General features: G+C 36.0%; 1 protein-coding gene across 4 annotated transcripts in view; it reads left to right on the top strand.

Annotated features, from left to right (window-relative positions):
* Positions 1 to 24,146, top strand: part of SUPT3H (SPT3 homolog, SAGA and STAGA complex component) — a 278,497-nt gene that overhangs the window by 194,509 nt on the left and 59,842 nt on the right. For all 4 annotated transcript variants that reach the window (XM_074895503.1, XM_074895502.1, XM_074895501.1 and 1 more), the window contains one exon: positions 22,640 to 22,715. In XM_074895503.1, coding sequence (XP_074751604.1) covers positions 22,640 to 22,715 — 76 coding nt within the window. The remainder of the gene's footprint in view (positions 1 to 22,639; positions 22,716 to 24,146) is intronic.

Below are 24,146 nucleotides of genomic sequence, written 5' to 3'. Positions count from 1 at the left end.
TAGAATCTTTGCATTTAGTTGAGCAGTGACTTCTGTTATCTCACAATAATTTGCCCATATCTAATAAATTATTAATGTTTAGAATCCCAGTTTATAAGCATGAAACCCTTCTTCAATTTTAACAGCTATGCTCTATGAAAGAATGGATCTTGGGGTAAGATTTGGCTTCAGATGAAAATTATTGAATTTGTTTTGGGTTTTTGCACGTGAGCTAAGTGTCTCATCTCCCACTGTAATTACTGGAGACTCAGGCAGTATAAATAGTGAAGTTTTGAGAGCTATTCAACTGATCAAATGTTTGTATCTTCTCTAAAGTGAGCTACACGCCTCTGTAGACTCCTCTGGATGTATTTATCTTGGAGGGAATTTCTTTGTGTTGTCAGTGACTCTGCTTCTATCCTGGCCATATGTGGGGAGTGGAGGCTGAAAAAAGGCTAAGAAAAAAAGGTAGCGATAGTGGAAGAGGCTTGAGTTTTGGGTAACTAGTAAAGCATGGAGTATATATGCGTACAAGTACATATGGTTGCTCAGGTTCACTTGAGAATAGGAGTGTAATCCCTGTTGTATTTTTGTGCTGTCTGCTGATCCACACACAGAATTGCAGGTTTCTGATATTATATCATTTAGACCACCAACTCAAGTTATAGCCTTAAATATTAAGGCATAAAGTTTGGGGAAAAAAAGGGGGTAGAAAGTAAGATTCCTTGTTTTTTACCCAACGCTATCAAATATGGGCAAAGGGATCCTAATGATGGGACACAGAAGGACAAGACGTACCATTAAAAATGTTTTGTCTTATGATACATTCCTGTAAGGACTAAACAACTGCAGCCGTAAGTGTAAACAGGTATCATCGTCACCTGCGTATCCAAGCCAAATAAAAGGAGGTTGTCTTGAATTTAAAAGATACTCATAATGGCTAAGTAATGTACTCAAATAGGAGTGAGAAAGTTCTTGTCCAAGGACGCTAGATTCCTGTAAAAGTGATGAAAAAAACCCCAGGATTTCCCTTAAGCTACTTTGAGAGCTCAGTGCATTGCTACCGCAAGTTGGGCTGGATTTCACTTAACTGTACCTGCCTGAAAGTTTAAACATCCCAGTAACTCAGGCCAGCTTCTGTGCTCAGAAATAAGAGAGAAACAATCCAGGGGGAAATACATGTCTTAGATCAGAGAGAAAAAATGTTTTTTCTTTGGTGGTAGGTTTGGTTTGGTTTTTGTTTTTTTTTTCAAAAACATGCAAGTCACCTTTTAGTGTAATTCATCAGATGTTAGGAAAAGTACTTTTGGTGCCTCCAGGGTGTTTCTTTTTGAAGACTGAAGTTCTGTGTGTGCAGTGGCACCTTGATGATATGAAAAAAAGAATGTAATGATGATCTCTAACACACTATAAGGTCAACACCAGCTCCCTATATATCCTCTACTTCTTTTAATATACATAGATGAATACATTAAAAAGAACGTAGCTGAAACATCAATCGATTAAAAAAACCTTTATTCACTAGGCAATGGGTTTTTTTGATACTGCAAAACATACCTTACCAAAGTTATAAATGAAAATGTAGAGGGAAATAATTTAACTGCATCGGTCCAGTGTTTCCAGATGAGTGCAAAGATGGTGCAACTAGTAGCATCTCAACTGTAAATAAGCTGTCTGGGCATCAAAGTGTTTGTAACCATCACTCAGTATAAAAATAACCCTGCTGGTATTAATGCTTTCTCTGGTTACACATTGCTTGGGAATGTTTGGGATACTGGGAAAACACCATTTCTCTTGGGTAATGGTTGAATTGGTTAAAAGTAAATAGAAAATAAACAGAAACAGTTTTTCATTATTATCTATATGTCTGTAAATATTGTGTCATTCTCGTTGGAATGGGAAAAAGCTATCAAGAGGAAAAGATGTCTTATTATAGCCACTAATATCAATAGACTTTTCACGCTGCTACAAATCTAAGATTATTAGGGTTTTCTCACGTTGGGCTTGATTGCTATGGTTACATAAAGTGTGCTGTTTGTTCAGGTCTTCAGTCCTGGTAAAATATTGTTGTTTTTAGAGCATTTTGGTGAACGTTGCTCATAGTGCAAATTTATGCGGTTTTGCTGGGAGAAGAAGGTGTTATTTGCTTTTCTATCTTTTAGCTCTTTGAGTATTTTTTTGCCACTGTTTTCTTTCTCCGAGGAAGGGGAAGATTCTTGGTTGTTGTATTTTGTATTTTTTACACTCAATTGACTGTGTTTTAACTTTTGGAAGAAAAATTGTTATATATGTATTATTTATATCTATAATTAATTGTGGACACGCATACATATAAACAGTATTTCCATGGAGCATTTGATTAGGAGCCAAATGTAAGAGTAAAGAAGCATTCTCCTAAGTGCATTTTAATACTGTGTTTATTTGTGATCCTGTGTTTAACAGGTTTGTTGCTTATATATACTAGTCACCACGTATTGGTACTCACAACACAATAATTCTTTATATAAACTTTGGAGAATTGGGAACAAGGAATGATGCTGAAGTCTGAAAAAGGTCCCATTGGTAGTAGGTTATTGAAATTGCTGTCATTCTTGAAAGTAATTAAACAAATCAGTGCTGACAATGATTTGTGTTTCTGAGGTTTTGTAGAGATGCGATAATGCAAATATTTTCTGCAAGACAGGATGTAACTCAAATGCTTGGGGAGGAAGAGAAGTTAATTTTTAAAGTCTTTGAACCTTTATGTAGCAAATTACTAATCTTTTATCCTCCATTAGCTGAATATTCAAATCCTTTCTGACTGAATTAAAAATGGCAACAGTTTATTTCTTAGGGCAAGATGTTAACCAGGCCTGTACTGAGTTTTAACATCTCAAGCTTTCCTAAAAGAATTAGTCATTTGCATAAAACCATTTTCAAGATTGTTTTGCACAGGCCTCACAAAACTCAGAAGAAAAATCCAGGGAATTGTAACATAAATGAAAATTACGTAAAAATTTCAAACACAGTATTACTGTATGACATTCCCACTTTTTACCTGTTGCAATGAAGATATTTTTCTGATGTTATTGTGAAGAGCCAGACTGAAACCTCAGCACAGAGACACGGCATTTTTGGCAGAAAGCTTCAAAACCACCTGCTTCTCTTGGTCCCACCTGCAAAGCTCCATGGTGCAGGAGCATCTTGGGTCATCAGCCGCTGTTTGACTCAGCTTCAGTGAATGCTGCTGAATTTCTCTCTCCTTCCATTGAAGAATTCATCTCACAGAAAGCTTTCTGTGGAAGAAAATAAGGTCTTCTAACAAATGAAGACAGAAGAAGGTGGTTCATTGTGTCATGAAGCAGCAGGGGGTTGATGGTGTTCTGTTTCAACTACTGCAAAACAGTGTTCTGAGATTTAACAGGCAAGGTTCTGGATTTAACAGATAGGTTAAAACATTCACAAACCAATACTGAGGAAAGGGCTTTTTTCCTGGTTCATCATAGGATGCTGATGCATGCCTCTCAACCGAAGGCAGTGCCAACTTAATTTATCTGAAAGTTCATTTACCTGCTGTTTCTAGACATGAGAGGTATAGCAGAGAAGCCACTTTTTTCCTCTCCTTGCTCCGTATATTCACTAAGGGAATAACAGTGCCTTTCTCAATAGTAGACTCCAGCCAGGAACCAAAACCTAGTTTTAATCAGGCTCATGGGTCAGCCCTGCAAATACCTTCTAAGAAATTACTAAGAATCCCTTTCTTTTAAATTGGCATTTGCCCTTTGATAGCAGAGTGAGCAAGCTATGTGTCATCAGAGCCTCTCCATCCACAGTTTGTAGCATACAGACAATATAGAGGAGCGCTGAAAGTCATTTTCAGGCTGCACTTCAGCTAAATATAACCAAAATGAGCTCACAGCTATTGAATTGCACAACTTAATGGGGAAAAAAAAAAAATCTACTGAAGGCTATTGAATACAAAGATGTCGCATCTGGTTAAGGAAGTCCTTGAGCTACAGATCACCGGGTGTTGTATGACTATTCAGGAAAATTATTATTATAAGCTTCTTTTGTAGCTATAGTATTCCCTAAACCTTCTCTGCTAGATACTGTGGGAGCCTGAGGTAAATGGAGATTTGTTCTTTCCCTCTTTCTCCTTTTATTCTTGTTTTGGAGTTTTGTTTTTCCTTTTCCCTTTGACTACAGAATTAGCCAGGACTAGTGCAATTTTTCTCCTCAGAAGTAAAGAGGTCATTTTGCTAGCTTCTGGTCTATATTGTCCATGGTATTTGATTGAATTCAGATAGGGCTTTGTGAACCTTTGTCACAGGCACTTAAGCAAAAAATCAAGAATCACTTGATCCACTCAGTGGTCACTACCTATGTATTGTCATCCTCCTTTGAGTTAGTTCCAGTATAAAAGCTAGCATGTCACAAGACTTGATTACAATTGACCCAGTTGCTAAGTACAAGTGTCAACTATTTTTTTAATATAGAAGTGTTACTTATTTTTAGTTCCCATTTCCCAAGCCACTAGGGCCCAAGCCTTCCCACCTACATTCACACAAGAGTTAAGATGTCATTAGGAAAGCCAGATTATCTGTTGCTAAGATGAGAGTAGTCAGCACAGTCTGGTAGTAAACACATTGCTTCCTGCTGAATTAAGAAGTGTATTAGAAATACCATAATTTTTGATTTCAGAGATCATTCTAATAGGACTACTCTCATAACCTGACGCTTAAGCTATCCCTAAAACAGGATCCTATGATGGACTTTTAGAGGAGATACCATTTTAGTACTGAGAGTAAGAATAAGAACACAAGTACAATGAAGAACAGAAAGTATGCATATTAATGTGATTTTAGTTTTATCCCCTTTCCATATAAATTCCATGACAGGAATTAAAGTGAGCATAGGACATCTGTTTACCAGGGTACTTGCCTCCCCTTGTACTGCATTTTCTTGAGGCATTTCTTTCTCTTTATGCATTAAACTCAAACATGATTAGCTGTCGAATCTTATAAACTAAATAAAAGCAGTTATTCATAGCATGGCACATAAATACTGAGTCATGATACCAGAGCAGTCAAATCTCTGGAAAGCAGGCCTGCCGTTCAGAAGGACCTTGTTGATAGACTGAAGAAATGGGCTGATGGGGACCTCATGAAGTTCAACAAAAGCAAATGTGGGATTCAATAACCCAATGCAACAGTACAGCTTGTGGGCCAACCACATAATGGGCTGTGTTAGTAAGAGGTTAGCCAGCAGGTCAAGGGAAATAATGCTTCCCCGTTACTTGGCACTTGTGAGACCAGCTCTGGAATCTCTGTCCAATTTGGTGCTCCCAAGTAAAGAAGGGCTTTGACATACTGAAGCGAGTCTGGCAGAGTGTCACCACGATGTTTAGGGTGCTGGAGCTCCTGACATTTGACAAAAGACTGGGAGGCTAGACCTTGTTCAGCCTGAAAAAGAGAAGACTAAGGGAAGTTTTATTGCTGTCTATGATTATGGACTAATGACAGAATACCTAGGAGGTGGAGCCAGGCCCTGCTTGAATGTGCATGGTGAAGGACAGACTTTGGACTACTACTTAATATGAAAAAAAAAAAATTGAAACTGGTTGGCCAGAGAGGGTGAGGACAGCTTTGGAGATATTCCAGACTTGTCTGGTCAAGGTCCTGAGCCACTTGATCTAACTGGGCCTCTTTTGAGCAGAGTCTAACTGGAGCTAGATCTCTGGAAAGAGAGTCCAAAAGTCCAAACTTTTACTGGTGTAAAGTATTCTGCCATTCCATGCTTCTGCACTGAAGTTTCTCATTTCAGATATTAAAATGGCAGGTGGGGTAGAAATAGAAGAGCTTTTATAAGACACATAGATGATAAACATCTCAAATTTCTAAAAACTGTTTAAAAATCTAGGTAGCGTATAATTGGACTTTCCAGCTTCTGCACTTTCTGTAATCTGTAACTGCTGGTATTTCCTGGAATAGACGTTTTATGTATACAAGGAACAGGGTTTTCTGTCTTTCATTTTGTCTCAGTCAGTGTGGTTTATTTTATCTATAATGTTGCTCGCTGTATTCTTCCATAAGAATATGATCTGGCTGCTGTGCAAAATTGTACTGGGTGATAGCTTCACACATGTGTCACAGCTATGGAATCAGAAGCAGTAAGATTTAAGTATCTTAAGTGTCTGTTGAAATGGTAAAGTAATATAATTAAGCTCTACATGTTGCAAAATGGGAGATGCATCCTTACCCAATCCACTAGAAAACGGACCCACAACACTCCTAACAGAACAGCATGGGTAATAAGCTGGTGTAGTTTATTAACTGTACATAAACTAGCATATTTCCATTCTGTGTTTTGCCCCTCAACCTTTAAATTTTGTCTCATCTGTTTTCTTCCATTTTGCTCTAACTTCTTTGATTAAAATTGAGGATACCTAGACAGTTATATGCTTTCATTAAATGAATCAGAAGAGGTTACTTTAATTTGCATACTCGGGAAAAACAGTAACAGTTCTCATTTTCAGATAAAGTGACTACATAAAGTCTTCAATGAGTGAACATGCAGAGTTTAATCTTACAGATATTCTTGATATCAGCATTTGACCCTTTAAATAATCTGGGGTTCACATTTAGCTAACTTTAACCTGGCAAAAATTAGGCATTGCTGCTGCTTTGGCTTGACAAAGTACATCCACAACTACACCTAAATTTTCAAGGAAGACAAGAATACTTAACATATTAACTTAACAAAGTTAAAACTTAACAAAGACATAATACTATCACTAGAAAAAAAAAATACTGGTTTTGCGTAGAGAATAAATTGATTTATGTGAATTCAGTAAGATCTTTATTAAGTGGGGGGCTACAGGCTTATTTCTGAGCAAGTAAAAAGTATTTGTCTCGTTTGAATGTGTGGATTTATGACTTAAGATGTTGCTCTTTTCACTTTTTTATGCAGGTAGTGGCAGGCTTTTAGAGTTTCTTTGGCATAATGATATCTGTATCATACACTATACTTCTGGTGTTTTAAAAGAGATTCCTTTAAAAGCAGTGGCAAGAAAGCAATGTAAAGTGATAATATAAAAAAATGCATTAAGGTGAATATGTTTTATTCTCAAATAAATCTTAACCTTTTTTTCTAGATTCTTTTTTTGAGTGGCATATGTAAGGGGCAAGGATATGGACTCCTTGGTAGCAGTGTTAAGTGCTGTTGAAACTTTGCCTCTGGAACTTCGGAAGCAATCATTAAATTTGATTTTCCATTTGATCAAACGAAAGGAGGACGGGTAGTCTCTGTCAGAGGGCTGGATTTTATTTCCCAAGGCTAAGAGCCATTTCCAGGACTTTGTCAGACCTACTGGAGTTTTTTCTACCATTGTCAGATGGTATTATTTAAAATCAGTTCATCCACTTGTGTGGGATTCATATCCTATATCATACAGTGACTCTGACAAGAAGATGCTTTTACTAGGGGTGTTATTCAAAGCTCTGTTGATTTTCTCAGGCTGCAGACATCTGCAGAAAAAGCTTGTAGAACATACAGCATCTGGTATCAAGTCCTAGCTTCTTACACAGACCATATCAAACAGCTTAGAAACGGAACACATACTCTACATCCGCTTGGAAATAATTTTTTTATGTTTATTGTAGATGTATTAGCTGTCAGCTCATATCATCAGCTAATTATTTTATATCTGAAAATTGTAATAGCATCCTCAGATGTACTAAACTCCGGCAGATTTTCAGCTACTAATCACACCCTTCTTGAAATGGGAATTAACTCTTGATGTACCCCAAGGCTGGAGATATGATTTCTAGTTCCAGTATTTAAAGAAATGTGTTTAGGGAGATGACATCTGTGTCTGCTAACTTTGTTACTCTGAACCATATTTTTAAAAAGGAGACAAAAATGCTGAAGAGACATTGACATCTTTGAGAAATGCTAGATCTGACTCTAAAAATGTCAGAAAAATACAGAGACCCTGAGGCAGCCAAGCAACCAATGAAAAGTAAATTTTCTCTAACAGCACATATGATGGTATGAGAATCTACAGCAAATTCTAACAGCACAGTCAAGTAATTGATGCCAAACTGTCATTGTCAGTGTCTCTACACTATAAATACCTTTTACAGTAAATAGATTTCAACTTTCAAAATTGTGTTTCAAATTCTTGTTGTGAAAAGTATTGTTCTTTGCATCCCAATTATGTTAAATTGTTAAGCACCTATTTTGAACTGAAGCCATTTTTCCATCATTATGTGAGTACGGCTATTGATTTTTCAAATTATTGTTTTTTTCATAGATCTTTGATGCAACTTGTTACCCATCTACCTCCCAAAAATCCCTTAACCCTTCCATTTCAGTCATTCTGAATGTCCAGGAAGGTCTGAATAGAATGAGACAAATCCTTAGAAATGTGCACAGGTTTTGATGTTTCCAAAACGAAATTATTTTAATGTTAAGGTTAAATTTACAAAGCTGTCAGTGCCTAGCAATAAGAATAAATGTCATATATTCAGTAACTTTATATAGCTGATTTTGAATGGGAATTACAGCCACGTCTTCCTTTTCAGGAGATTCTCCTGGTAATAGGATTCTGGGATATCTCTTTCTAAGCTCTTGAATTCAAAGCTTTCTACCTTTTAATATCATTTGACCAACTGTAGAATAAAAGTAAAATTTTAAAAAATAAATTCTTTCTATACTTAAAAATGTTATCTGTTTTCCTCTTTTGTGACTGAAAATTTTCCTTGTTGAATTGAATGGTGCTAACATCTTTGGAAGGTATTGTTATCGTTGCAAGCAATTTTAAGAATGTGTGCAGGGAGTGGTCTCCTGGTACATTTATTTCTCTAACAGGCTGGATGAATGAATACTATGTTCAAAAGCTATTAATAATGTAGCATAACAATTTGTGTATTGGGAACTGCAAATTAGAAGACTGAAAGTCAAATTCCCCAAACTAGCCCTTTTTGTTAATGTCTTACAGTCTGAATACTCTTTATATCGCTTTTAATTGCTGATTTGAAATAAACAGTGGCTTCTCTCTTATGATGGGGCTCAGAGGAGCTGTGCTGATTTAGGAGAACTGAAAATCCGAGCAGTTAGTTTAATAGTTCATAATTAAATTTACAAATCAGGTTACATTTAAATGAATTCTTTTTCAAGTGATTTTAAAATGACGCATTTCTACAGTGTACACTTACAGCGAAGACTGGTGGTGTTGCTTTGAATTATTATGGTATTTTAATGACAATTTAGAAATGTTTCAAAATATTTTCTAATTATGCATATCTCTCCAAATGAAATAAAATTAAGCATGTCTTTTGCATAATATAAATGTTTTAAAATAATCTTAGTAATTCAGAATATTGTACCTCAAACTTCGTAATCATTTATAATTCTGATACACTGGTAATTTGTGCAGCTAGTATTAATTTAGATTTAGACTGGATATTTAGGCAGTGCATCAAAATACTTACTTTTGGAAATAAAACTAGCATCCAGTATCCAGCTTGATTTATGGATTAGTGCCATATTATTAAATATAGTTGAGAATTCCAGAGGTCGTTGACATACAGCATTTAGATATTTTCTGAGTGATATAAAGGTCTGTCTTCACTGAATTATGTCTTGTTGCAAGCTAAATTAGTTTTAAAGTAATTGCACACATATAATATCGAACAGTAGAAAGTGCTGTAGGATTTCGCTGGGATAGTATTAACATTAGCTCATTATATCAACATTTGTAAGGTTCAGATTCTCAAGGGTTATTTCTTTGGAAAGCTGCATATATTCATTATCAGTTTAAACCATCAGTATAAGAACTGCCTTTGTCTTGGAAATATAAATAAAGACTTGTCAGTAGAAGGTGAAGACTCTTTACCCCTTTACAAGTGAAGGAAATGTGTAACAAAGGCTGTAGAAGTTAGAAATTTCAGCCGAACATATTAATTTCATGGCATGTCTTATACTAAAAAACTTTAAAATATTTCATAAAAAATGTTTCTTCTAATGTGTTGTTTTAAATTCTATATTACTTAAGCAAATATTTAAATATTATATTAGCTTTTCTGCATACTTGACATGAATATAATTCTACCTTCCTGCCAAGTATGTCAAAACCCAAATTCACTTTCATTTGCCAGGGTAAATGTTTATTTTGTTTTCCCACATAATGTGCTCTTTAAAGTGTCACCAGGATACCAAATCTGATTGCTTTTTAATAGAGACACGGTGGGGGTTTTTTGCTTTCATTAGGAAACAGGATAAACTATCAGTAAAACTTATGGTAATGAATCCATATACAGTAGATGCTCTTTGCTCTCCTTCCCCTCATCTCAGCATTTAAAGAAAAGAAATTCCCATCAAAACTATTGTAATGATACTTCATTTTTCATAAATTTCATGAAGGGTCTATAGTAGTGAGGGGTGTTGGGGGGCAATCAGTGCTGCAGAGCAAGAGACCAGGACACGTAGGACCTGTTTCTTCTGTTAAAGGTAAGCCATGATGACTCTACAAGACTCTGCAAAATAACTTTGTTTTGCAGTGAAATGGCTGAGGTTATTTAAGATACAATTCATTGGAAGGTTGCTGTTAAGAAACTGTGGTTTCACTGGTACAGACATCTACGTTTCAGATAGTAAAAGCTGCCAGCATACGCTTGCCTAGTTTTTCACAAGTCAGTAAGTTTCACGTCAGCTTTCAGCCTTGAGAGTCTCAAAGTATTCCTCCAATCTTTACCAAACTAACAAAATCTGGCAAATTTTGTTCACAAGTTAAGATTTTGATTTTTTTTGCTTTTAAATGATGTATCAGTAAAGCTTTATCTAAAACTTTCAGTTCTACTTCTTATGCAAAATGAAATGTAACTGGTTTAAGTATTACTGTGAAAGTTTTATGCAATTCAGAAATACGGTTTTTTGAGACTTCCCTTTTTTTCTGGAAAAGGGAATGGGGATATTTAATAAGAGAACTCCTGTAGTGGCTTTGGATGGTGGTGATTGTTTTGAATTAATGACAGCATATGTTTCTTTGGTTTTATGTAAACACTTAATAATTTTGTGGTATATTTATCAGTGGGCATGGTGTTAGGGTCTAACTAAATAGATTGTTCTAAATTAGCCAAATTAGCTAATGGTTCAAATTAACTTAATTCCAAATGCTAAATCATATTGTTACATCTGGGAATATTCACGTTTTCCTTTTCCTCTCTAACATAAGAAAGTAGAGGGGAAAAAAAAAAAAAAAAAAAAAAAGAAAGAAAGAAGTGTTTGACAATTAAATAAACTGTCTTAGGTAAAATAATCTTTTTATGATTCTATTTCTCACATATGTAGTGGAGATAATTCTCACAAAGCTATTATGAAGATAAATTTGCTTATATTTAAAGAAATTAAGAAACAGTAATGAATAGAAGCATAGAAAATTTTGCATAGTTAAATAAATAGCAAGTATCACAAAGTCATTAGCATTTGAATAAGGAAATATTCACACCAGGCCAAATCTTGTTCTCAGTGTCATGAATGAAGTCCTAATAAATAAATAAATTAAAAAAAAAAAAAAAAAAACAAAAACAAAAACAAAAAAACCCACAACCTAATACTTTTGTTCAAGATCTTTCAGTTCAGGCAGTGATTTTTAGGGTCTCCTTACTCTTCGAATCTGGGCACATTGTGCAGTTTTGATTTTGCTTTTTTCTTCCCCAGCCTGTGCAAGCTGGGCATACATGGCTCGCATGCGTCATGGCATCACCACACGCAAACTTTGCACTGGTTTAATATCAGTGCAAATAACCCCATAAGCTTTGCAGCAGTTGTGAAAGGGAGCCTTAAAATGTGATTAATTCAGCCTTCGTTTGCACTCTGTCAAGGTCAGATGGCAAATTAGTAGCAGAACCCAGGTGGGAGTTTTGAATATTGAAGTCCTGTTCTTTGTCTGGTCAGGAAGCCTGGGCTATTCAGGAGGCAGCAGGCAGCCAAATTCAACCTGGGAGGCTGAGAGAGACATCTCTCTTATCAATTATTTTGAGCTTAAAGAGAAATGTACTCTGTCTTTATAAAAACACATGCAGATTATATGTAATGCATACTGGTCACTGGTCTGAAGGAAGCATTTCCTTTTCAACTGAATGTGTGACTCACTTATTCCCTGAATTTCATCATGTGATTTTTATCTGGAGTTCCATGTCTTGCAATTATCAAATTAGAAAGGCTTTTCCAAAAGAATAAAAATCCAACCACAGAATTAGACTCAGTGGTGTAAATGCCACAAGTTGAATGTGAAATGTCTATATGCACACTTCTTGTGTTAAGGAAGCAAGAATACATTTTTGAACGCCACTCTGTATTGTTCTCTGATTACAGTGGACAGAAAAAGTTTTCTAACAGAAAAAGTTAATTCAAGTAACTGTGCACTCTCCAGTCACGTGATAAGGAGAGCACGTCTAAATACACATAGTACCATGTGTTTTATTTTAATTAATTTTAATGCTTTCCTTATAGACATTCGTGAATACACTTCTTACACAAATCCATCATAAAAGTTGCCAGATTTGGATTTGTTGTGGAAAATGGCTGAGCTGAACTGTTTTACTCATTTTTGTACACAACAGTTTCTGTGAATTAATGGATTAGTGGCCTTGCTTTCAAAACCCAGATCAGGGTCGCATGCCAGGTGCATCCTGGAGTTTATGATCTCCCAGTTTGCATTAACATGTCTCTGTGGCCAAAGGGTGAAGTTCTCAGCTGACAGCCAGACATTTATTTCTATCAGTCATCTGCATTCCTGCGTCCTGCAGGAGAAGGGCGTGTGCCCCACTAGGTGTGATCAGCCTATAGACATGCCTTTATTTTCCCATCGATTGCAAAGGGTGACTAGATTACACTAAAACACCCAAGGTTGTATGAGGTGAGTCCTAGCCCAAGGGGCAATGCTGTAATGACTTTATGAAAGAGCCCAACCAGCTTAGCAGCAGCTGGAGCTCTCTCTAGAGTCACACTGGCCTGTTTTCATTCCAAAATGCCTCTATATAGAGAGTAAAAGTTGGATTTCTTATCTACATGTAGGAGCTTATAGAGAAAAAGCTCTTTTAGGATGTGTTCCATTTTGAGAGCCCATTCTTCTGCTTTCCTTTGACAAGAGGGTGATAACCTTCTATACTAGGTGCAACCTTACGTTAGGAGAGATATTTATAGGGTGAGATTGAAGCTATTGAAGTTAGTGGAAGCTTTGCTGGGGACACTGTATAACCACTATAAGTCGTAAGACCAAATTCAGACTTATGAATTGGATTGGTACAATGCACAGCAAATTATTTGTGCTTATAGCAAAAACTTTGTCTTGAATTTCTTATTTGTTCATGTACGTTCTGCCGTTATTTTGGAAGTTGGGCTTATTTTAAAAGTAATTTTTCAAGAAACAACATAACTGAAAAAAACGGGTTTGATTTTTATTTTTTTATTCCACTCTGAAAGAGCATCACCTGCAAAGGATGCCTGCATGGATATGCCTATAACGTTGCAATACTTGTGAATCTCCTGCACAGAATGGTAATCTCTTGTGCAGGTTGGTGATATCCCAAAGAATGGCAGATACTGTGGCAGTTGGTTGTTCTACTGGGAGTGAATATAAGATAGGTCTGCTTTATTAAGGGTAAGGGAAAAGACAGAATTATATTTACAAATAAGATAACAGGAGTAAAATGAATATGTATTGTTCATATGGCCTGAAACTTAGTCCTTTACTCATTAAATTATTTAAGTTTCTCCTAGTCAAAATTTTCTTTAGTCTTCTTGTGCTCCTCTTTTTACTGTGGACCTCCAGAGTATTATTCAGGAGGACATGTCTGTCAGGAGGCCTGATTCTCAAAGAATTACAGAGGATAATGTATTTTATCACAGGTATTGCTTAATAGTATGTACCTCAGGTTTACTTTGCTTTCCTTTCTTTTAGCATAAAAAATGTTAATAACAATGCTCTTGAGGACTTTCTCCTTCTTCATTTCTCATTTAACATAAGTAAAACTCTCAAATGTATTTTCAGAAGCATATATTGATGCTGACTGTTTACAGGACAGACATTTGCAATCAAATTTTTTAAATTAGATTTGTTCTCTTACTTGCATTTACCAGTTAAAAACAGTGAACAAGAGGGCCGGTCCCTAGTTGTTTCCAAACTTACCTACTGTTCAGTTTAACTAGCTTTACTAGATGTATTGCTTAACAAGCCATGACTTTAAAGTGAATTATTATGGACATATTATAGTTGGGTGAACAGATAGAATATGTCTAGGTGTTGAGTTTTACTGAAGCTAATTATGTCTAGGATTGAACAGCCAGTGAACTTTTGAGTTGAAACACCTCGCTCAGCTCAGGCTATTCCATTCGGACCAGTAGGACCAGGACTGGATCCTCCAACCCTCTTGTACACCCCGGATGGTGAGAAAGCATGCGAGACATGTTGTGCCTGTACTGCTCCGAGCCAGCCTTCGTCCAAGACCAAAACCAGCCTTTGAGCAAAAACTACTCCATGAGGTTCTGGCCACAAGTCTAAACAGCCCTTCAGCCTTGCATGGGAGGGATTTCTGTGGAGGGGAAGGAGTTCCGTTTCAGGGAGCCAGATTATTTGTAAGGTAAATCTGTAGTTATTCAGTGCTAAACTACCTATCCTGGATGCAAGTGGTTGTACCTAAAGAGAGTTCAAAACCAAGCTATCTGCAAATAACAATGGGGGAAAATATTGAGGGTGAGAGCTACTTGAGGATTTTTTGAAATGACACATAATATAATAACTACAAGAAACTGAGAATCAAATATAAATATTAGGTAAATATACATTTCAAAGCTGACTATCCTTTTATTTATCCATCTATCCATATCTCTAGTCATAAAGCAAAAAGAAAGACTTTAAATATTTCTTAATGGCTTGCAATATTTTCCTTCTGGTTACAAGTGAGCCTCTATAATTATTGTATTATTGTTAAATAGAGTGTGATGGCTGATTCTGACTGTGAATAGGAGAAAAAAATGTAAACTCGTTATGCAGAAGGGATTGCTTTGCTCTTTTTACCTCCCAGACAGTGCAGTGATGCCTGCTTTGATGACTGCAAGCTTTATTTGTGAGATGCTAAAGCTGTTTATATGAACCTCATCTATGAATTGATTCAGTCAGGATAAGTGTTCAGAAGAATGCTATCCAGAAGACATAAAGGTACCCTAATATTAACCTGGTGTGTAAAGTTTTTGATATACAGCCAGATGGAAACCACAGAAAAGTGTTGCAGTGTCCTCAACCTGAAAAGTGACAGAAGGTCAATCATCTTAATATATTAATAAATCCCACAGAACTTTTTAAGTTTGGTACCATAGTTTATTCAAAATTATTTTATGTTTTTTGGAAAGCACTGGTTGAATATCTTCTACCATAAATTTAACACATAGTTTTATAAAATTCATGATGATACTTATTATAGCAGAAAAAAATATATTTTCCTGTAGAAATCAAAGGTATCCCATGAAATGAAAATGTTTCATTTTCAGGTTCCAACTCTACATTTCAGACTAGCAGTAATAAATTTAGACAAGGAATTTGGTTATGATATGGAGCTGGCTCAAATAAATATAGAATGTGTAGAATTTGCATATGTTCAAGGCCAAAGTACTACAGGGGCAGTGAGTCCCTATCAGGAGGTCAGTTTTATTTATTCCTTAAGCAATGAGATCATGACTGCTGGGAATTAATCCATTCATTTTGTTATTGTCTGTGCAATTTCATTTGCTTTATTCATAATTCCCTTGAAATTTTTACATAATCTTAACAAGTCTTGCCAGCTCCCTTACCCATACTTATCTGCACATACTTTGTTAGATTACATTTTACATGCTTTGAGGAAGATGAATGGAGTTAACACACACTCAGGGTACAAAGCTGCCTTTGTATATACTTGCATTGCTTTGAGATCAGAGCATGAACCAAATTTACTGAGTCATTCTTTAGTCTTGCCTTTTGCTTAGCCTTGAAATGGAAGTTTCCCTGTTGGTGATGGTGATCTTAACTCATCACAACAGAATTCATCTTGCTTTTCGGAGGACGCCTAGACTGTGGGCATGTAGACCTAGGCCAGTATCCCTGGCACTCCACTGCTGATGTTCACAGTTGATGAACTTCAGACAAATTCATAGATGTGATTCATCTGACTTTATTTTAAACCCCTGGTTTAGGATGAAGTTGCTCTCTAAAAGTACCTAATATCTTTTTTTGCTCTAAAGGAACTTTAGGTGACTAATTAGGATACTGCAGATATCTAACTTGTTCAAGTGAATCCCATCTTTTGTCCCTTGACAGAAAATCATCAGTTTTTCTGTAGCAAAAAGTTATAATTTAAAAAAAATAAAAATCTATTTTTAAATTCGTGTTTGTCATCATCCACAGCTTCCTTTCATGGCATTTACAGTTGTAGATACTTAACACCTCTGTAACAGCTAATATTTTTAAGGTTCTTAAGGTCTTAAACTCTGTTTATTGGCAGAATGGTGTTAATAATATTGTAGAGAAAAAAACAAAACTTTTTTTGTTATTTATGACTGAAAATACATTAAAATTGGGAACATCTTGGTCTGCCAGAAAAAGACGTCATGTTTTCTTCTAATATTGGGAACTTTGTAGTAAAAACATAAGCACTCAAAGCCAGTATTACATCAAAGGCCTCAAGTTTGCTCTGCAGACTTGTTCAGATTAATGGTTACTGCAGAATGTATGGTATGTTCTATAAGAGGTGGGTAAAAATGATAAAAAGTCCCTGTATGTCTGTACTTTATAGCCAAATCAGGTATTATATTACAAAAGCTATTGATCTTTCCCCAAGTGGCATTTTTATTTTCTGTATAAAACCCTGAGTAAGCTTAATCTTTGAAAATGCTTACTCTTAAAACCCTTTTTTTCTTTGCTTACCGATTCAAGTGATTCTCAGAAGTGTAAGTACATTTTTCCTTTACATAACAGAAATCTTCAGATAGTGATAATCCTCAGATAGTTTCAAGATACAGAAGACTAAAATGTGTTCTCAGCATATTTTGTAAATGTTTCAAAATTTAGGTACCTTGTACTTCATTTCTCAAACGATTTTTTTTTTTTTAATCTAGGTAATGTTTGACCTACAACCCTAGAGCTGTCAAGTACAGCATACAGTGCCCTGTTACTCTCTAGTCTAAATTTAAAAAAAAAAAAAAAATTGTTTAGCATACTCTTTTAATAATATCAGCCATTGCAGGGCAACTTTGTTTTTTCCCTAGGTAGTTACCTAGGTCTTTGAAGCCATGATAGGCGCACAATGAAGAGGTCTTTCGCAAAGGAAATCAGGAAATCATGCCACAATATGAATATGCAAGCAGTTTCGGAAGCCAACCTCTTCTTCATTAACATTGTTGCCAAACACAGGGGTGTCCAGCCATGCTGTATACGTTTTTCAAATGTTCCAGCTTAGCAGCTACTCGGCACATTTCCTTCAGACATGAAATAGTTGGTAAGCAAGTTAGCCTTTGGCCTCTTGCCTTCCCCCCACACAAAGAGCTTTATATGTCAAGTGTGAAAGCTTTAAAATGGAATAAAAATAAGTTTATCTTTCCTCCTGGATAGTAGGTGACAACAACTCTTTACCATTTCTTTCCCTTTTTAGTCTTCCTTTTTAGTTCTTCATGCTGAAAGAAAGATATAATGCAACACATTTTTGGAGGACTAAGCATACATTTACTGTGCCAGGTCCTATCTACTGCATCCTTCAGCATGTTCCAAGGAAAGCATGCAAAATATTTTAACTCCGCTGTACACCACATAACTCAGCTTCTTAACTGCTTAGAGTGACTAGTACTACTATAGATGGAGTAAAAACTTTATATTTTTCATTCTTTTGATAAACCAGTGGGGCAGTGTCATTGAAGTAATTTATTGTACCTGGTTTTAAGCTTGAGATTGCTTCAAGGTGGTGAATCATGGGTTTCAATGTTTCTTCATGTAGGAAAGACTCCCAGCAAACTTGCTTTTATACTGATGAAAGAGGACTTCAGTCCTGTTGTGAGTGACTTGCTAGTCCCTCCAAGAACAGAATTTGGAAAATTTCACTTGTATAAAATCGCAGTTGTTTCTTAGTTTAAACATCCTGCATCATTTATTGTTTTCAAGAAAAAATAGTTGGAAAATAAAGACTGTGCAAAAGAGCAACTGGGTATTCTGTAGACTTAAAGCATTACTTACAAGTTACAGCATTTTCACAAACTTCTTATGACTTCCCCAACACTGAATGCTGTTTTCTTTAAACTCTTTTGGCCTGGAGTAACACTGTCATGTGCTCACATGTTCTTCTCCCTTTTTATCCCATGTTATTGATTGATTCTGAGTTTATAAAATATACCTTAGAAATGCAGAGATAAGGGAACATTAATTTTTTCCAAAGCAGAGATAATATAAGAGAAAATTATTATTCCTTATTATCTTGAGAAATGAAGAGGAAAGATGATCTGCTGTTGTTTTTGCTTCGGTGTTTCCTTAAAGATGATGTGCTATTTATCTATTTCTCCTGCATTTGATGGTTATTTATAGACTATTCTAAAACTGGTTGGACTGATGCAATGTCTATCTTTATCCCCTGAACTGAGAGTTTCTGTGCCATGATGTGGGTGTTTTTTTGTTAAAGTGGTTTGGGAAGAAAATATAGTCCAGTTATTAATGATAAAAGCTGTTTTATTTGGTGGTGTTTGGAGCATCACTCTGGAATCTACCTTTATGAAAGACTTCTTTTAGAGAGGAGAATTGAAGGGAGAAAGCAATTTTATTTCACAGATACATAGGTAATTTTATTACATAAAAAATATTCATACAGGGAAAAAGTAAGTGTAAGTAGTCATTTAGTATATAAGAACAAAATTAAGTCTAGTGTTTAGACAACTACTGTAGATAATTTCTAGAGAGAAATTAAGTCCCTATTGGAGAAATCCCTTGGCAACACCTTTCTTTAGTATTTTGATTAGTATTTTTTTTGTTTCACTTATTGAAAGAAACTTGCAAAGTTTTGATAGTGGACATGCTGTGAGGCACACTGACTAGCCTTTGATGGCAGGCATTTTCAGAGTCTTGTAGTCTATTTGCTGAGAGTAGCCATAGCTAATAATTTAATTTAACATAACTGCTCTTGGGATTAATGTGGTTTTGCAGTTTCCATATTACATTATGGGATTCTTCTAAAAGTTAAAGGCATCAAATTTCTAAATGTCTTTTTTCTTTTTCATCTCAGGTAGGACTTTGAAGCATAATTCCTCATGTTAGCATTTCATGTCATTTTGCTTTCCTGCGCCTGCCTTGTTGTTGCAAGGGGCTTTAAATCCCTGGGACTGCTGGATATGAAGGGTAACAGCCAATGACTTGACATATAGGTGGCAACAGGTAAAACTGAATATCCTGGGGATTGATACTGGGGCCCATATTGTTCACTATCTTCATCAACAATGTGGAAAAAATGTGGGCAAAAATTAAAAATGCACATTCTGCGAATCTGTTGGTGACAGTAAATCAAGAGTGGCCAGCAGACTGGTTGATGGAGCTTTAGTCCAGACAGGTCTTGAAAACTTTAAGAGCTGAACCAACAGAAACCTCACTGAGTTTCTGCATCTGGGGCAGGGTAAACCCGTGCATCAGTACAAGCTGGATGCCAGCTGTCTGGGTAGCAGCCCTTCTGGGAAGAACCTGGGAGGTGATAATGAATGTCAAGTTAAACATGAGTGAACAGTTTGGTCTCATCATATTCAAGCAAATCTCAGTTTCGCAGAAATATGGCTGGCAGGCTGAAGGAAGTTGCCATGCCCTTCTACTTGGTGCTGTTGAGCCAAATCTGGAACACTTCATCCAGTTTTAGGTTCTTCAGTTCCACAGAAATGCTGAGAAACTGGAAAGGTTTAGCTAAAAGCTACTGAGAGCTGAGGGCCCAGAAAAGCCTGAGAGAGATTACTTAGTTTTACTAGACTGAAGAAGAGGAAGGTGAGATTAGATAGCAGCCTACAACCGCTGAAGTACAGTTACAACGATGATAGAACCAAACATTTCTTCATAGTGCTGGGTAGAATAAAGAAGGTCAGGAACCACAAATTGTTGCTTAGGAGTTTTAAGTAGGACATTAGAAATCTTTTTGCCTAGTACAACACTGGAACAGGTTACCCAGAGGAGACATAAAATCTCGTCCTTGGAGGTTTTCGAGACTTTTCTAGAGAAAACCATAGCTGATTTCATCTAGTGTTGGCAATAGCATTCTTTTAAGCTGGAGGTTGGGCTAGAGACCCCTGGAGGGAGGGTTGTTGGAGAGGGATCTCAAGCAACTGCGAGCCTGCATATTTCCATGTAAGATATCAAGAAAATTTTGTCATAGAGAAGCTCAGTCCATTTGATCACCCACCTAACATTAAATTATTTCAATATTATCTGGGAGTACCCAACTAGTAATTTCTGACTGGCAAACAGTCGCAAATCATTACAGAATTTAAACCATAATGCATAAAAAGTTAACATTTAAAATTATTTGAAGAAGTTATCTCTTAATAAGTGAAAAATTTAAAAGCAAATAAGATGCCTTTCTAAAACAAATTATACAAGAAATTGTAGGACTGACATTTCTAGGATGTATTATGTGAGAATGTGCTGTTCTGTGCTATGCAGAAGTTCAGATTAGATGATCCTGGTGGTGCCTTCTGTCTTCAAAAATATGACTGAATTAATTAGGCAAAACAGGTCTCTGTTATGATTATGCTAGATGAGGGTTGAAGTTACAGCATATATTGTGAAAATTATTTTTAAAGGATACAAAATTAATCTGGACTTGCTTAATGTTCTGATGGAATAGATTAACTGAAAATTTTTACTTATCTGAAATGGCAGCTCCACCAAACGTAGTCAACATACTAGAAGCGTGCGTAGGAGAACTGAAAAATGCCTAAGTAGAACAGTTTCTATCCTGGTGACTAAAAGTCAAAATACAGTAGAAAGAATTGACTGGGTAGAGAAGGAGTACCCAGGTATGCTCTTGGACAGTTAGTGGTTTAGTTTACAACTAAATTGAACATGTTTGACTGTCAACAAGGTCTCATGATTGATGGATTGGACTGTCATAGAAGAGTGACCTAGAAGGTAGAGAATAGAGGAAGAAACTGTAATTGAAGTACTGGGCTTGGGTTTTGTTTTGTTTTTTGGGTTTTTTTTCTTATTTGAGAAACTTCTAAGGCCAAATGCTGGTTGTATTGTATGTCTCCAAATGCATTTATCAACAGCCCTTTTGTTTTCCGTTAAATCAGATTAAAGAACTCCCCATTGTAAGAGTGCTTGGGGAGTCAGAGCAAAATTTGTGTGTATGTGTGTGGTTTTTAGCTTGTTGATTTTTGTCCTTAATGCAAACACAACTGTACTTTACCTTCTTCGTGCATGGTTTCTTGAGCTGTATGGACTCACTGCAGAAGTCAAGTCTCAGTGCCATCAGCTGCTCCTGATACCCCTTTGTATCCTTAGTTAGGGTTCTGTTCTTACGAGGTGTAATGATTTATTCATTGAGGTGTTGTTTGAAAGATAGTTATAGTCCTTAATGTTTAAGACTTCCCTTGTTTGAGAGATTAGAATAAGCTGCCTGCTTCTGAAGAGGATAATCTAATTTAATCTAACTACCACTTCCTGCCTCTGATACATGTCTTCTCGAGACCAGACCCTTACCTTGTGAAAATCAGCCGTGCTCTGTTGAAGTAAACAAAACTCAAGCACCTGCTCAAACCTAACCATGAAATTCAGTGCTGCTTCAACCACGATTCCATTATGGCATAGTGTATATATGGAGGCAAGGGCGTGTGTAATATTTATGGTTTCATACCTTGACTTTTTTGAGATATACCCTTTTGGTTGACACTGGACTCTGTGGAATACATTCTTAAATCCAGTAGTGAACATTTTAAGCTTTTTTTTTTTTTTTTTAATGAGCTCTAGTTCAGTCTAATTTTCTTTCTTTTCCTGTAGGTGTTCAGAGGTATAAAAAAATCAACCGTAGATTAACAGTGGGGGAAAAAAAAAAAAAAAAAAAAAAAAAAACAAAAAAAAAAAACACCCAAACACTTATTTATTACTGTGTATTGACTGTGGGAAGGGGCACTTCAGTGTTCCTCTCTGTCTGGTACATCCTCAGTGTGATGGAATTTATTAATTTCACTATTGCCAGTTCTCCCATTCTGAAAGCACAACACAGGCTCAGTTCTGCTCTGTGCAGAACACGGTGGCCTCGGTCTAGGAGAACATTGTACTTGTCTGGTCATCTGTAAATATGTAGGCAGACTATGCATGTGCTCCAGTTTAAATGTGCACCTCGTTCAGGACGACAGTGCTCAGCACCTTTCCTAACTCTGCCCTCATCACTGTCATAGGTGAGAGGTGTGCAAGCTGATTTTTAAAATAAGACTTGACACACTCCTCTGGGAAATTTAACTCACAAGTCTAATAACCAATCTGTGGCTTATATTAACTTGTCCAGTGGATGTTTCATTTGGGAGAGTTACTTCAAGGTTATGGCAGGGGTGCTCTGGTGCTATAATTTCTGTTGTGGAATGCAGTTCTCATTGGAATAAGGTACATCATGTACTTCTACTCTTTTGTCAGAGAGCAGAAAGACAAACACGAATGATGGACTCGGTCCAGTATGCAGAATTTTGTGAAAGTCGGCAATTGAGTTTTTGTAAGTATTATAATGGCTGCACTGTATTAAGATGTTCAATTATTATTTTATGTAATAGAGAACATAGCAGAACCTCATGTTTTTTGAAAGCACTTTTGTTTCATCCACAATAATAAAACTTTAAATTCTTTGTCTGCATAACTCCTGGGAACAGTTAATTTAGCATAGTTTCAGGCTGTCAGGCAGAGTATTTTATTTGAATATTTACCAAGCTTTTTATATGCTCAAATACCGTGCTGTTGGGGATGACTGCAAAGACAGAACTGGTAAAAAGTTATTGGATTAAAACAAGCATAGTTGCCTGAAGTCTGTCATGGTGGTGTTATAGTCAGCATATTAGTAAAGTTTCATGGTTGCAGGTTTTTCGGAATGCATCTAAAATTAGAGAAGAGCAGCAAGTTTTGCTTTTATTTCCCTATCCACAGAGACACAAAGAACTTACTAAAGAGTCTTTTCTATTTTAAGCTGTAAGCTCCTGCTGTGGAATTTATTCAACATTAGCCAAATTCATCAGTATATGCCATTCCAACACTAATAACATGATGACAGAATTAGGGCTTTACTAGCACTGAAAACCAACTTACTAGAAGTACTTGTGGGCCACAACTATAATGAGCTGTAAATTAATGGGCTTGATCATGTAGCAAAACATCATTACAGAAGCGGTTAAGTGATGACTAAGGGTTTAGGTCAAATGTCAGAGAAAGTGAGGTGGAGGAGCCAGTAAAAGTCATGACAAAATAGCACATGATCCTACAACTCAGACTTGAAAACAATGGTGTCTTTAAACGAGAGACCTTATCTTGTTCTTCCTTTTAAATTCGAAGAAAGAGTGACTCATTTATGGCAAATAAATGACACATTTGAAATACTGCTCTGTATCAGCAAATGTCAGCAAATATAGGAAAACGTTTTATAAGCATTTCTTTTCCTAATTCAATATGTTTTGTAAGTTTAGTTATAATTTGGCATCACACATCTGTGAGCCATTAGATAAATGATACTTCAGATGAGGGTGCCTTCAGGAAATGAAAGGTTTGTGATAAAGTCATTTTTAAAACCCCAAAATTATCATCTGGAGACAGAACAAATAGAAATCTTAAATTTGCAAAATAAAATGGAATGTTACTGACCAGGGGATTGTGTTTTATAAAAATATCTCAGTAGTATTTTCCCAGTGTTTTTAAATGACCGTGTCTATACAGTACTTTTTCACTGACATTTAATGTGATTAAAGAATAAAAGAATTATAATACTTAGCAAATAATAGCAAGAGGGACTCATGCACAAATTCAATAGCATAATATGAACTCAGGTAGATAGAACGTACTAAAGGCCATGCAGAACTTTTTTTCAAAACTAATGCAAAGGCTATTTTCTACTTATTTCCTTATATTTTAGTAAAAAATGAATGTATTGCTATGTTTAAAG

This window comes from Athene noctua, chromosome 1, assembly GCF_965140245.1.
Source record: "Athene noctua chromosome 1, bAthNoc1.hap1.1, whole genome shotgun sequence".
NCBI lineage: Eukaryota > Metazoa > Chordata > Aves > Strigiformes > Strigidae > Athene > Athene noctua.
Note: the sequence above shows the minus strand (reverse complement) of the source record. Positions and strands in the feature narration are given on the sequence as shown.